Genomic DNA, 16,405 nt, shown 5'->3' with positions numbered 1-16,405 from the left:
CAGTTCAGTGACTTTCTAACCCATTCTGCCTCACCAGATTCACAGCAATGTGTTGACTTTTAACTGTTCACTGAATTGGCCAGTAAGCCCGTCAGGAGTAGTGATGGATAGTCATTGAATACCGATCTTGTTGGAGATACACACATCCTGTGAATAAAAACAAGCCCAACACACGAAACTGATCCTTACAAAACGGACATTTAGAACACAATGGGCAAATAATTCAGTGGTCATCGATCAGACTACACTTGGAATTCTGTGAGCAGTTTTGGGCCCATTATCGGTGAAAAGGATGTGCCGGTATTTAAGAGGATACAGAGGAGGTTCACAAGAATGATCCGGGAACGAAAGGGTTAACATAATCAGAGCGTATGACGGCTCTCCGCTTGTACTCACTGTTTAGAAGAATGAGGGGGGAAATCTCATTGAAAATTATTGAGAATTGAAAGGTCTCAATAGACTGGATGTGCAGAGCAAGTTTCCTATAATGGGGCATTCGAGGACCAGAGCGCACAGCCTCAGAACACAAGGACGTCCCTTCAGAACAAAGATGAGCAGGTATTTCTTCAGCGAGACGGTGGTAAATCTGTGGAATTCATTGCTACAGATGGCTGTCGAGGCCAAGTCATTGGGTTTATTTAATGCAGAAGGTGATAGGTTCTTATTTAGTAAAAGCATCACAGGTTACAGGGAGAAGGCAACAGAATGCGGTTGAGAGGGCAAATAAATCGGCCACGATGGAATGGTGGACCAGGCCTGATGGTCCAAATGGCCAAATTCTGTTCCTATCTTTTATAGTCAGTTAAAATCGTCCATAACAGCTCATTTGAGCAAATGAATATATGATCTCCGATTGAGCAAAACCAGCCCGATAATCCTTCAAACATTAAAACAGCTTTATTTATTGACTGCTGAATTTCGCACAGTACAAAACAGAATTGACATCATCTTAAGTTATTATTATTCAGATAATTCCAGCAGTTTCTTCCCTGACATATAGCCAATGGCTGCCATTTCTCATGTTGTACCGATGTGGTTTCACAAAAAAATTCTTTTACTCGATTCAAGTCATTATGTTTATGACGCATAAGAGGAGAGCCTTGAGAAAAAAGCATAATAATTAAATAGATTCAAAGATCAATAGGCACGGCTATTCACTTTGTCCGTGTGTGGTGCAAGAGAGTTGTGGACAAGCTTAGGGTTTGCCAGAGTTTAAAGGGCACTGTGGGAGAAGTGTCCACGTGGGTCTGATAAGGTCCGAGGGGGTGGGGATTGTGCACTGACAAGGTACCCACAATGCATAAATCATCCGAGCTTCCCAAACACCCTGTTCCATTATCAGATATTGGTCACGTTAGCTAACTTGGGATGTGTTTCATCAGAAAGAACACAATATGCAATATGTGTTTCAAGAGTTCCTGCCTCACATCAGTTACAGTTAATGCTGATTCGACCAAAGTAATTAACCAAAGGTAACCAAAGATTCAACAGTGGCTGGATGGGAGATGCCAGAGAGTAGTGGTGGATAACTGTTTGTCAGGTTGGAGGCCGGTGACTAGTGGTGTGCCTCAGTGATCTGTACTGGTTCCAATGTTGTTTGTCTTATACATAATGATCTGGATGATGGGGTGGTAAATTGGATTAGTAAGTATGCAGAAGATACTAAGATAGGTGGCGTTGTGGATAATGAAGTAGGTTTTCAAAGCTTGCAGAGAGATTTAGGCCAGTTAGAAGAGTGGGCTGAAAGATGGCAGATGGAGTTTCATGCTGATAAGTCTGAGGTGTTACATTTTGGTAGGAATAATCAAAATAGGACATACATGGTAAATGGTAGGGCATTGAGGAATGCAGTAGAACAGAGTGATCTAGGAATAATGGTGCATAGTTCCCTGAAGGTGGAATCTCATGTGGATAGGGTGGTGAAGAAAGCTTTTGGTATGCTGGCCTTTATAAATCAGAGCATTGAGTATAGGAGTTGGGATGTAATGTTAAAATTCTACAAGGCATTGGTGAGGCCAAATTTGGATTATTGTGTACAGTTCTGGTCACTGAATTATAGGAAAGATGTCAACTAATTAGAGAGAGTACAGAGGAGATTTACAATACAAATACAAATACTTTATTGTACCAAACAATTGATACTAGAGCGTACAATCATCACAGTGATATTTGATTCTGTGCTTCGCGCTCCCTGAAGTACAAATCGAAGTAAATACAATAAAAATTTAAATTATAAATCATAATTAGAAAATAGAAAAGGGAAAGGATTTACTGGAATGTTACCTGGGTTTCAGCACCTAAGTTACAGAGAAAGGTTGAATAAGTTAGGTATTTATTCTTTGGAGCATAGAAGATTGAGGGGGTACTTGATAGAGGTATTTAAAATTATGAGGGGGATAGATAGAGTTGACGTGGATAAGGTTTTTCCATTGAGAGTAGGGGAGATTCAAACAAGATGATATGAGTTGAGAGTTAAGGGGCAAAAGTTTAGGGGTAATACGAGGGGGAACTTCTTTACTCAGAGAGCGGTAGCTGTGTGGAACGAGCTTCCAGAAGAAGTGGTAGAGGCAGGTTCGATTTTGTCATTTAAAAAAAAATCAGATAGGACAGGAAAGGAATGGAGGGTTATGGGCTGAGTGCAGGTCGGTGGGACTAGGTGAGAGTAAGCGTTCGGCACGGACGAGAAGGGCCGAGATGGCCTGTTTCCGTGCTGTAATTGTAATATGGTACCTTAAATGAGAAAAACTAATTCAGGTCTTTATCACTGCCATTGATTTTCAAACTGTTCAGTTAGGATCCTCTGCATTAGAAAGTTGAACCTCACTGCCACCATGCAATCTCAGGTTGACAAGGATGGTAGAATGTTGCTTAATGCCATAAGATTGCAGTGGACGTGCATTTTCAAGCGATGTTGATTGAAAGGTTAAGTAGTACTGGCTTCGCTGGATTTGCTCCAGGGATTCAATTTTATCTTTTAAACTTGAAACCTTGTCATTTGGCAAAACCTGGATTGTCCGGTTATGCCCGTTTATGTTGACAAATATCTCCATTACACCCGGGGTGACTCCAAATGTCTTCACTGGCTGAGGTACACAAAACAAAAATGGACAGAAGTAAAATATGTTCCTTTTATACGTCAGAGGCAATAGAAAACTGAACAGAAAATCCTACAAAAGGCTGTGGATTCGGCCTAGTACATCACATGTAAAGCCCTCCTAGCCATTGAGCACATCTATATGAAACGCTGTCGGAGGAAAGCAGCACCCAACATCAGAGATCACCACCACTCAGGCCACGCCCTTTCCTCGCTGCTGCCATCAGGGAGAAGGTGCAGGAGCCTCAGGACTCACACCACCAGGTTCAGGAACAGTTACTACCCCTCAGCCATCAGGCTCTTGAACCAAAGAAGATAACTGCATTCGTCAATTGAGATGTTCCCAAAACCAATGATCTCTCTTTTAGGACTCTTTATCCAGTTATTCCATGTTCTCGTTATTTATTACTATTTATATTTGCATTTGCACAGTCTGTTATAGTTACTGTTCTATAGACTTGCTGAGTATGGCCGCAGGAAAATGGATCTCTGGGTTGTATGTGGTGACAGATATGTACTCTGGTAATAAAATTTACTTCGAACGTTATAGTCTAAGTGCCCAGGCAAAATCCGACAGTGTTGGACAGCAGGTGTCGAAATGAAGGGAGTGTTGTAAAACTAACTCCAGGGTCTGCCCATACTAGGGCTCATTTCTCATCCATTTTACGCACCAAACACCCAGCCATTGGACAACTTGCGTGCCTATCTTTACAGATCATCCAATTAGAAATTGAACGTATACGGTCAAACACAAGAGATTCTGCAGATGCTGGAAATCCAAAGCAACACATGCAAAATGTTGGAGCAACTCAGCAGGTCAGGAAACATCTATGGAATAGAGTAAACAGTTGCCGTTTCCGGCTGAGACCCTTCATAAGGACTGGAAAGGAAGGGGGAAGAGGACAGATCAAAATGGTGGGGGCAGCATTACAAGGATTGTTACAAGGTGACAGGCGAAGCCAGGTGGGTAGGAAAAGTAAAGGGCTGGAGACAAAGGAATCTGATGGGAGAGGAGAGTGGACCATAGGAGACAGGAGAGGAGGAGGGGACCGAAGGGAGCCGTCATTGGCAGTCACCTGAGCAAAGCTCCACACTCGTGGAACAGTATGGAAATGAACTAAAAATAAGGATTAAAGACACTTATTGGAAACCCCCGAAAGCCCAGGGCTCTGCTGTGACCCATCCTATTCTGGAATTACTTCTGGAGTGCAGTGGCCTCTCCGTACAAATTCAGATCTCAGCAATAAGTGGAAACAATCATACTATACTTCATTGCAAAGCGTACAGCCCAGGGTAAATCGTTCAATGATCTCTCAGATTGGAACAAGTGGAGACACAATGCCTTTGTTTCAACATTGATAAACAATCTACTGGTCAATTCACAGGCTGAGAAAGGCTGACGATCTACAAGCATCTTAGCTCGCAGATTTCTGTTTTCCCGTTCTCGGGCTAAGTTTCAATTCCAAGGTCTGACATTGCAACTAACATGTTAAATGTTCAAGGTTACAAGCAGGAAACTGCAGTAAAACAATCATCGACTTGGGCAGCAATTTGTTCGAAATCGTACAGAACATTTATCTCACAAATGTCTACAGGTATACCCTGGAGAGCAATCTGACTGTCTGTATCACCCTCTGGTATGGCGGATGGGGTGGGGAGGGGAACTACTGCACAGGATTGAAGTAAGCTGCAGAGAGTTGTAAACTTTATCAACTCCATCATGGCCCAAGCTTCCATAGTACCATGGACATCCTCAAAGAGCGATGCCTCAGAAAGGTGATGTCTATCATTAACGACCCCATCACCCAGATGCCCTTTTCTGATTACTACCATTAGGGAGAAGGTACAGGAGCTTGAAAGCACACACACAACGATTCAGGAACAGCTTCTTCCCCATTACCATCAGATTCCTGAATGGACATTGAACCCAGGAACACACACTACTTTTTAAATTTCCATTTTGTCATTATTTATTCAATTTAACTATTTGTGTGTGTGTGTGTGTGTGTGTGTGTGTGTGTGTGTGTGTGTGTGTGTGTGTGTGTGTGTGTGTGTGTGTGTGTGTGTGTGTGTGTGTGTGTGTCTGTCTGTGTGTCTGTGTGTCTGTGTTCACTGTAATTCACAGTTTCTTTCTCTCTATCATTATCTATTGCATTGTACTTCTGCCGCAAAGTTAACAAATTTCACGACTTATGCCGGTGATATTAAACCTGATTCTGATTCTGATCTTTAAGTACCAGAAAGTGGACAAATGGAATATTTCTGACACTGTGAGGCCAAGGTTACAGTGGCTGACAAGAAAGATGCAGGAAGGATGTAGGAAAAGCCATGTTTTTTGTTTTAGCTTTTAGCCCATCCAGAAACCAACAGTTGTCCTATCGTCTTTTGCTTAGCTCATTTAGAACATAGAACATAGAAATCTACAGCACAGTATAGGCCCTTCAGCCCACAATATTGTGCCAACAATGTAACCTACTCTAGAAACGACCTAGAATTTCCTTACCGCATAGCCCTCTATTTCTCTAAGCTCCATGTACTTATCTAGGAGTCTTTTAAAAGACCCTATTGTATCCACCTCTACCACCTTCACCGGCAATCACCCTTGTACCTACTTCCAAGCACCTTAAACCTATTCTCCCTCATGTTAGACATTCCAGCCCTGGGAAAAAAACCTCTGGCTATCACCATGATCAATGCCTCTCATCATCTTATATACCTCTATCACGTTACCTCTCATCTTCCGTCACTCCAAGGAGAAATGCCCAAGTTCAGTCAACCTATTCTCAGAGGGCATGCTCTCCAATACAGGCAATGTCCCTGTAAATCTCCTCTGCACTCTCTCTATAGTTTCAACATCCTTCCTGTAGTGAGGTGACCAGAATTGAGCACAGTACTCCAAGTCTGACCAAGGTGCTATATAGCTGCAACATTACCTCACAACTCTTGAACTCAGCCCCACAGTTGATGAATACCAACACACCATACGCCCTCTTAACAACACTGTCAACCTGCACAGCAGCTTTGAGTGTCCTACGGACACAGACCTCAAGATCTCGCTGATCCTCCACACTGCCAAGAGTCCTACCATTTATATTATATACTGTCTTCAAACTCGACCTACCAAGATAAACTGCTTCACATTATTCTGGGTTGAACTCCATCTGTCACTTCTCAGCCCAGTTCTACATTCTACCAATGTCGCGCTGTCACCACTGACAACCCTCCAGACTGTCCACTCCACCACCAACATCTGGGTCCAACCAGTGTTCAGAATTGCAGCGTTGCAGGGCAAGGTTGTTGACCTTCAGCACCATGGACTGCAAATGAACCTACAGGACAACACAAAGGCCTGTGACAGACTGCACCATCTCCCATGGCCGGGGCAATCTGGGATATCTGTCAAAAGCCAGGCATTGGTGGGGTGGAGGAAGTGGGCAAGTAAATATCTTTCTATGTTCATCATTTACTTAAACCAGTTACCTGGACATGCCAAGGACTGACGCCAGAGACACAAGGCTTTTCTAGGCACTTCCTGGCTTCATTTTCCATCACATTCCAGCCATCTGATGAAGCCACGTTTCCAGTTGGATCAGCAGGGTCAAGAATTACTGGTCTGAAAAATAAACCATTCCAACAAAGACCTCGTAAGTTCAACGGCTCAACATCCATCTCCTTGAAAATTTCATGGAGTTGCTGTATATGCAATTTGTTTTCAAAGTAAGCATACACCAAAAAGTACTGATGGAAAATTTAATAGTTTTTGACCAAGCCCCTGAAGTTCAGTTCATGACTAAAGTACCTGCCCAGCCCGGAATACACAGAAGACAGGTCGCATTTATTGGCTGTTTTTCAGTCAAATTCATTCCACTGTCGACGCAAGAATTCTTTGAATGATTTGATTAAACTCACATCTCGTGGCTGGAGCACGGAGATCAAACCACCGGGGATGACTGCAATGTTCGTATTTTCAGCTTTCAATGCTGCTTTTGTCTCACCTGAACACAAAGTGCGCTTTGAACATGTCCCAGACAAGTAGCGACTTTTCCTTGCCGAAACCTTCGGGACGTCGACGCCACACCTCTTTAACCCACTTCAAGCCACCGGTTTCGTCCATCCAGCAGTGTTCTTGAACGTGAACAACACCCCACGGGAATTTTCTGAGCAATCTTCGTTTTTTGTCTCATCACATGATCACGTCTATTCATAAATCGGGTGCAGCAATTTCATGTAAATTTGAAAATTTCGCCGACCTCATGGTGTTTTTCGGCCCATTTCAATGCTTGAACTGGAATCATTTCTCTGGTAACAATGTATCCAGATGATCGCTGCTGATTCACCCACTCTGAAACGTTTTCTTCTAGTTCTGGCCACTGGTATGCTTTCCTGCAGTTTGCACATTTCATCTTTGGCATTTACCTCAGCGTGTCCTCTGCCTTTCTCCACTCTCTCACTTGTTCCTCGCTTACACTAAACTTCTTAGCAGCTGCAGAATTATTCGTTCCTTTAGCAAAATCAACAACCTTCAGCTTGAAGCCAGCAACATATCGCATTCGTTTTAATCTTTTGTACATGGCAGTCGCAAACTCAATACTGAGTACACTTACTGATCCCGCCATCGCGTGTTATGTTTTAACGAGATTACGATGGGCGCTAAATGATTTCGTGGGGGTACAATTCTGAGGATTCTTTACCATTGGAGAAATAATCCAAAAGTTCCCCCCCCCCCATTTATTTATTCAAATTTCGCTTATAAAGCTCTACAATGTGTAGGCTTATTTTCTTAGCAGGTACTGGTTCACAAAATTTCCCAGTTCCAGATCTGGCAAAGCTGAGTACCGGCATGTGAGATCTTGTGATCATTTCTGGTTACATCAAAAAACCTCTACAAAACAGGTCAGCTTGTACAAATGTAATATGAAAAAGGCACTTTTTTAACCTTGAAAATGGGGGAAGGGGGTCAGTTTATACAACGGAATATCCAGTGTTTTTTTGCGCAGGGTGAGGGGCATTTGGGGACTGATGTTCTTGGTGTGTTTTGTGTGGGGAGAGGGGGATTTGGGGACTGATGTTCTTGGTGTGTTTTGTGTGGGGAGAGGGGGATTTGGGGACTGATGTTCGGTGTGTTTTGTGTGGGGAGGGGGGGATTTGGGGACTGATGTTCTTGGTGTGTTTTGTGTGGGGAGAGGGGGATTTGGGGACTGATGTTCTTGGTGTGTTTTGTGTGGGGAGAGGGGGATTTGGGGACTGATGTTCTTGGTGTGTTTTGTGTGGGGAGAGGGGGATTTGGGGACTGATGTTCTTGGTGTGTTTTGTGTGGAAGGAGGGGGATTTGGGGACTGATGTTCTTGGTGTGTTTTGTGTGGAGAGAGGGGAATTTGGGGACTGATGTTCTTGGTGTGTTTTGTGTGGGGAGAGGGGGATTTGGGGACTGCTGTTCTTGGTATGTTTTGTGTGGGGAGAGGGGGATTTGGGGACTGATGTTCTTGGTGTGTTTTGTGTGGGGAGTGGGGGATTTGGGGACTGATGTTCTTGGTGTGTTTTGTGTGGAGAGAGGGGGATTTGGGGACTGATGTTCTTGGTGTGTTTTGTGTGGAGAGAGGGGGATTTGGGGACTGATGTTCTTGGTGTGTTTTGTGTGGAAGGAGGGGTTGCTGCTTCTCTCTGAACTGACTTCCATGGATTTTCTTTGTTTCATGGTTATCTGGAGAAGAAAAATCTCAGAGTTGTATACTGCATACGTCCATTAAAAAAATGACCCTTTCAACTTTGCAACACACACAAAATGCTAGAGGAACTTAGCAGACCAGGCAGCATCTACGGAAAAGAGTACTGTTGACCTGTTGGGCCGAGACCCTTCAGCAGGACTGGAGAAAAAAAGATGAGAAGTTGAGTTAAAATGTGGGGGGAGCGGAGGGAGAAACACAAGGTGATCAGTGAAACCAGGAGCGGGGAGGGTGAAGGATCGCAGCTGGGAAGTTGATTGGTGAAAGAGATACCGGGCTGCAGAAGGGGGAATCTAATAGCAGAGGACAGCAGGCCGTGGAAGAGAGAAAAGAGGAGAGGAGCACCAGAGGGAGGTGATGGGTAGACAAGGAGAAAGGCCGAGAGAGGGAAAAGGGGATGGGGAATGGCAAAATGTGGGGGGCCATTACCGTAAGTTGATGTTCATTCCATCAGGCTGAAGGCTACCCAGACAGAATATGAGGTGGTGTTCCTCCAACCTGAGTATGGCCTCATTGCAACAGTAGAGGAGGTCACGGATAGGCATATCAGAATGGGAATGGGAAGTGGAATTAAAATGGATGGCCACTGGGAGATCCTGCTTTTTCTGGCTGAAGGAGCTTAGCCGTTCGGCAAAGCGATCTTGAAGCTTTTTAGGTGACTGAAAGGATTACCACTGGTGGAAAAGGAACGGAGGGGTCTGGCTCCCTGGCTAGGAGAGGTTGTAGATGCAGGGTGTGGTGAGGTAATGGAGGGTAGGTTGTGGTTGGTGAGAACTGAAAATGAGGGAGAAGGTTTGGAATTTCATCACTTCAGGTGAGACAATGCAGGTTACTTTAGAATTGGGAACATTTAGAAGTGCATTGAAGCATCTTTATATTATGATAAGATTATTTTTCCCTGTGTTAGGCCTATCTGTACAGGAATTTGAAATGGAACATTAACTAAAATAAAAAAAGTAGTTTTAATTGTCAGTGTGAATTGTGGTTGTGCATCTTACCTCCTCTCACAGAGTTTATTTTTTAAAAATTCTGCCAAGGATCCATTAGTGACATCGTAGTAGTCAGTCTAGTAGATGCACAGTTCCCGATGTCTGCAGATCAGTTCCAGGACTGTGCGGAACCCTTCAGCCATGTCAAAACTCTCCTTGTGATTACCTTGTTCCCAGGCATGGATCGTCAGTAACTCCAGGGCATACTTTGGTGGCAGTCGTGTTCCGGCTCTCAACTCTGACTGCCGTGGCTTCACGTACTGAGGAAGTTATTGACAAAGATAAATAAATAAGTGATGTAAAACATACTCCTTACTATCCTGTATTTTTCTCTCTACATTTTTATCTTTTGTTATTTGTCTCATAACCATATAACAATTGCAGCACGGAAACAGGCCATCTCGGCCCTTCTAGTCCGTGCTGACGCTTACACTCAACTAGTCCCACTGGGCCGCACTCAGCCCATAACCCTCCATTCCTTTCCTATCCATATACCTATCCAATTTTACTTTAAATGACAATACTGAACCTGCCTCTACCACTTCTACTGGAAGCTCATTCCACACAGCTACCACTCTCTGAGTAAAGAAATTGCCCCTCGTGTTACCCTTAAAATTTTGCCCCCTAACTCTCAAATCATGTCTTCTTGTTTGAATCACCCCTACTCTCAAAGGAAAATGCCTATCCACGTCAAATCGATCTATCCCCCTCATTACTTTAAATACCTCTATCAGGTCCCCCCTCAACCTTCTATGCTCCAAAGAATAAAGACCTAACTTGTTCAGCCTTTCCCTGTAACTTAGGTGCTGAAACCCAGGTAAGATCCTAGTAAATCTTCTCTGTACTCTCTCTATTTTGTTGATATCTTTCCTATAATTCGGTGACCAGAACTGTACACAATACTCCAAATTCAGCCTTACCAATGCCTTGTACAATTTTAACATTACATCCCAAGTCCTATGCTCAATGCTCTGATTTATAAAGGCCAGCATACCGAAAGCTTTCTTCACCACCCTATCCACATGAGATTCCACCTTCAGGGAACTATGCACCATTATTCCTAGATCACTCTGTTCTACTGCATTCTTCAATGCCCTACCATTTACCATGTATGTCCTATTTGGATTATTCCTACCAAAATGTAGCACCTCACACTTATCAGCATTAAACTCCATCTGAGGAAGATACATGCTTTGGGCACACCCAGATCAATGATGACATGAAAATATCCTTTGACCAATCTTTGTGTAGCCAGTATTTCCATCACTCAAACTGTTACATATAAAGTTAATTTCCCTTCATAAAAATAAGTTTGAGGGCACATAGCCTGAGGCTCAGGCTGCCATCGACAGATCTTTGAGGACCAAACCTAGTCTCAACATATTGATGTAGCTATAAAGAAGGCAAGACAAGACGGTGGCTAAATTTAATTAGGACTTTGTCACCTAATACACTCAAAAACATCTACAGATGCACTGTGGAGAGCATTCTGACTGGATCATCACCATCTGATATGGGTGTGGCACTACTACACAGGATCAAGGTAAGATGCACACATGATGCACCATCAATAACTCTCGGAGATGTGAGGCGAGATATAGGCTTTTATTGGCTGGAAGAAAGAACAAGCAGCAGGTGACCACCACACAACATCCTGGAGACTGAGGCTGGGGCTGTGTCTCCAATCGCCTTTATACCGGGGTCTGTGGGAGGAGCCACAGGAGCAGTCAGCGTTGGGGGGGGGGGGGGGTGCGTGTCCAGAGGGGTATATGTAGTTCACCACAACACAGTTATAAAATCAGTTAGATCCATCATGGTTACTTGCCTCCATAGTATCCAAGACTTCTTCATAGAGTGGTGCCCTGTATGGATGAGGCCAGACCCCGTACCCTCCAGTTCCCTCTCGCAGCTAGAGTACCGAGCCCCACCGGCACGGGAGCACCCTGTATGGATGAGGCCAGACCCCGTACCCTCCAGTTCCCTCTCGCAGCTAGAGTACCGAGCTGAACATGTACCACACAGAACATATCCTCTTCTCATGTTACCGTCAGGAAGGAGGTACAGAATCCTGAAGGCACACTCTCAGTGATTGAGGAACAGGTTCTTCCCCTCTACTGTCCAATTTCTAAATGGACATTGAACCCAGGAACACTACCTCACTAACAAGAGAAAATCTGCTGATGCTGGAAATCCGAGCCAATGCTGAAGGAACTCAGCAGGCCAGGCAGTGTCCATGGAAAAGAGTATGGTTGACGTTTCGGGCCGAGACCCTTCATCAGGACTGGAGAAAAAAAGATGAGGAGTCAGAGTTAGAAGGTAGGGGAGGGGAGGAAGAAACACAAGGTGATAGGACGGGTGGAGTGGTGAAGTAAAGAGCTGAGAAATTGATCGGTGGAAGAGATACAGGGCTGGCGAAGGGGGAATCTAATAGGAGACGACAGAAGGCCACAGAAGAAAGAAAAGGGGGGAGGAGCACCAGAGGGAGGTGATGGGAAGGCAAGGAGATAAAATGAGAGAGGGAATGGGGAATGGTGAAGGAGGAGGGAGTCATTACCACTCTACTTCCTGTTTTTTGAATTGGCCTCCACAGCAGTGCCTCTGAAGAAAGTGGAAACTGGATATTAAACAAGCTCTCTGTTTGTATTGGAATGACAATGATCATGAATCATTCTGTTCTCCAGTAACTTACCAGTTTGTACCAATATTTCAGCAGGCGGATCAAATCTTTGACTTTTGAAGTATACTTCTTTACAAACGCTCTCTGAAGTTCAGTAAAGCAGGCAGAAAATTCTCCATCTGTAGTCCTGTTTCTGCTTCTAAATCTGATCAATTCACAATGTGCTTCATTCGCATTGCACTGTCCCTCTGTGAGGAGTAAAATGGTTAACAATCAACAATCACAGTGCAGTTAATATATCTGAAACCCAGCAGGCCATGCATAGTGCTGCATTGTATTGCTGCCCTCCAGTTTAGTTAATCTCATGATTCATAACCCAAAGGTTCTCAAATTGTATCAGCTAGCTTGCGTAGCATTCCTCAAGGGACGAGGAGGAAACTCAGCCCAAGCTGCTAACTATTGTCGTTTAACATATGGCACACGGTTCTGGGCCCCCCACGATAGGAAGCATGTTGAGACTTCAGAGAGAATGCAGAAGTTTTACTTTTCCGACAGCTCATTCAGGGGCAGGGCATGGCGACGAGGTTTCTCGTAGGTGTGTTTAAAAGTACAGATTATGAGAGGCATAGATAGGGTAGTCAGGGGGTATCTGTTTCCCAGGATTGAAATGTCTAATACTAGAGGGCATGCATCGGAGGTGAGAGGGGTTTATTCAGGAATTTCTGACAGCTCAATCAGTGGCAGGGGCAGGGCACGGCGACGAGGTTTCTCGCAGGTCGGCAATGTGTGTTTAAAAGTACAGAAGGGGCAAGCGGAGGCAACCACTGTCAGGGTGGCAATTTACGGGACTGCTGTTGTTGGGAGCAGGTTAGTGGTGAAAATAGGAGTGTTAGGCTTTGGCTAAAGGAGGCTTCGGATTGAAAGAGGCATTAGCTCTGGGTAAGCTTCTGTTAAGGTTCCAGTTTTTTTCTCTTACTGTGCCTAGCGTAGTAAATGGCTGCTGGGTGTTGATTGGATGTTGGAATCCTGGGAGACCCAGACTCTCCCAGGGATCTGCGTTTGCATGCAGTGCATCCAGCTACAGCTCCTGAACACCGTGTAGGGAACTGGAGCAGCAGCTTGGTGCCTTTGGCTTGTACGGGAGAGTGAGGAGATCATTGATCAGAGTTACAGGGCAGTAGTCACCCTGAAATTGCAGGAGGCAAGAAGTTGAGGAGCAGATCTGTGGGTGAAAATGCCTTGTTAATGAGAGAGATCAGAGGAGAATGGCCAGACTGGTTCAAGCTGACAGGAAGGTGACAGTAACTCAAATAACCAGACATTACAATAGTGGGTGCAGAACAGCATCCCTGACCTCACAACTCAACTAACGTTAGCAGCAGAAGACCGTGGACTTCACTGTGGGCAATATTTCCCTGTTAATGTATGAGAGAATTCAGCGGAGAATGGCTTGACTGTCTCAAGCTGACAGGAAGGCAACAGTCACTCAACTAGCCAAGCATTAGAACTGTGGTGGGCAGAAGAGCATCTCGAATGCACAACACATCCAACGTTGAAGTGGATGAGCTACAGCAGGAGGAACAGTATCTAACGAAGGGGCCACCGAGTGTGTTCATCCCGTTTAAAGATAGCAATAACTAAATATAGAACTCAATTGTCCCAGGATCTGAACCATGAACTAGAAAAGGGACACTGAAGGGAGAAAATCAAACAAGCTCCACTCTTCACATCATTCTAGAACAGTATTTCCCAACCTTTTTTAATGCCACAGACTCTTAGCAATAACCAAGGGGTCCATGGACCCCAGGTTGATAACATCTGTTCTAGAGCTTACACAAGAATTAAAATACGTTTCAGGTTTAATAATATTTCTAAACATAGGTGACATAACATTGCTGCAGATTCTTACTTAATGCATCATAGGTCGGCAGAACATCAAATGACACACTCTCTGAAGATTTCTTTGATTTCAACTCAAAGCTCAGAGATTTTGGTGGGATGCTGCTTTGTTTTATTGAGGTGATAGTAATATCACGGATCTCATACGCAAGGCTCCTGGAGCATACTTCCAGCATTTGCTGAATTTCTCTCAGAATTTCCAGCCTGGTGTCTCTCTGGTCCTGGAAACTTTTGAAGCAACTGAGGAAGACGACAAGATCTGCATCTGAGCTCTTTTTTACGGCTGTACCTTTGCCTGATGACCCACCCTGTCAAAAAACAAGAATGTTTAATTATTTCCGATTATTACAATGAGTGGCAGACAGTTCCATTCCAGATCTATGATGTAAACAAACGACCCACATTGATTAGCTTCACTATCGATCGTCATGGGATTACAGTCTGTTTAAGTTGTTACTTTGTTTTCACAGTTACACACGGTAGCTATTTTCCAGCTGCTTTAAGAACCTAGAACATAGAACACTACAGCACAGTAACAGGCCCTTCGGCCCTCCATGTTGGGCCGACTCATATATCCCTAAAAAAAGTACTATACCCATACTACCCTGTAACCCTCTATTTCTCTTTCATCCATGTGCCTATCCTTTCCATCCAAGTATTCCCCTTTTCCACAAATCCTCAATGAGAAGGGAACTCCACAATTTTCCCCCGACATAGATATTCTATGCATTTGATCATAAATGATCACTGACAGCAGGTTATTGCACTTTATTGGCAAAACATCCAGCCTCGTGCTCACTGAAGAGACAGTTTTTATAGAAAAGTAAACAGGAGCAAGAAGACCTGTGCTGATAACTCAATCCTGAATCTGTAGAACGCACTGCCACAGACTGTGGTGGAGGCCATATCCATGGGGATAGTTAAAGCAGAAATTGATAGTTTCCTGATCGGGCTGGGCATCAAAGGATATGACCGAAAGGCAGGTGTATGGGGTATTGAGTGGGATATAGTATCAGCCATGATGGAATGGGGGATCAGACTCGATGGGCTGAATGGCCTAATTCTGCTCCTATATCTTATGGTCCCTGCAACCAGCACTATGTGATTCAGCTGGAAGAATCTCACCACATCATTGGTTTATGGATGACTCAATTCATACTGGCCGTATGAAACTTGAGTTGAAATTTGGGCAACTTAATTCTGGATGTGAGCTGCCCACATTTCAGAGGGAATTGAGCATCTGAAGAGCAATTCTAAAAGCTCCATTGTTTTTTGTGTTTTCTAAATGTCCAGTGATTAATCAGGATAAATATACCTATTCGTAGAGAGTGCTGTCTGTATCACTTGCCAGACCCACGAACATGATTCTACATTGCAGGCATGGCTGCTATACAAGGGAGTAAGGGGATTAGGACCTCATGATTTATAAGGCAGACTTTGAACTGGGGTTCCAGTGAGCTAGAAGATAATGTGGGAAATTCGGACCCAGTGGGTTTGAAGGCAGGGGGTAAACTGGTTACTGGTCAGTTAAAAAGCAATGTTGACAGGGTTTGCTCTGTTCCCTTCCCTTTCTACAAGTGTAAATGCATTAGTATTAATGGATTGAAACCTGACTGTGGTTGCTGCAGGTGAGGTGAGCTGTGTTATAAGGGAGACGTACTTTTGGGAAATGTGGAAGTTCTGGATGCTTGTCGACTGCAAACCTGAAACAGATTCCATTGGCATGACAACCTGATTGACTGGTGAGAGCCCATTCACCAGCTCCCTGCAACCAGCATCACGTGATTCTGCTGCTAATGTAGTGCTGCCCATGATGTCAAGAGAAGAGGGAGGGCAGATCTGATCTCTGTCCTTGGGGAGCTCGTAGGAGGACAAAGGAGGGGAAAAGCAGACAAAAATACAATCTCCAACTCTAAATAATAATTCAACTGATCTATCATATCACAGTGGTGAGTTGTGTCCTCACCCTTTTCCCTGCCTCTATTTATACCAAAATTGTTTAGGTTTCAGATTTTCAAAGTTTTAACATCTCAGCCAATCCCAAACCATAATTTTTTTTGGATGGGACCAGAAGGATGAAACC

At 44.1% G+C, this 16,405-nt stretch overlaps 1 protein-coding gene across 1 annotated transcript in view; it reads right to left on the bottom strand.

Annotated features, from left to right (window-relative positions):
* LOC140738948 (2'-5'-oligoadenylate synthase 3-like) overlaps window positions 1–16,405 on the bottom strand; it is a 90,554-nt gene that overhangs the window by 73,105 nt on the left and 1,044 nt on the right. Inside the window, 5 exon segments of the mRNA XM_073066959.1 lie at window positions 2,790–3,083; window positions 6,575–6,707; window positions 9,816–10,066; window positions 12,496–12,671; window positions 14,333–14,630. Of these exon segments, the coding sequence (XP_072923060.1) occupies window positions 2,790–3,083; window positions 6,575–6,707; window positions 9,816–10,066; window positions 12,496–12,671; window positions 14,333–14,630 (1,152 nt within the window).

This window comes from Hemitrygon akajei, chromosome 14 (genome assembly GCF_048418815.1).
Source record: "Hemitrygon akajei chromosome 14, sHemAka1.3, whole genome shotgun sequence".
Lineage (NCBI taxonomy): Eukaryota > Metazoa > Chordata > Chondrichthyes > Myliobatiformes > Dasyatidae > Hemitrygon > Hemitrygon akajei.
Note: the sequence above shows the minus strand (reverse complement) of the source record. Positions and strands in the feature narration are given on the sequence as shown.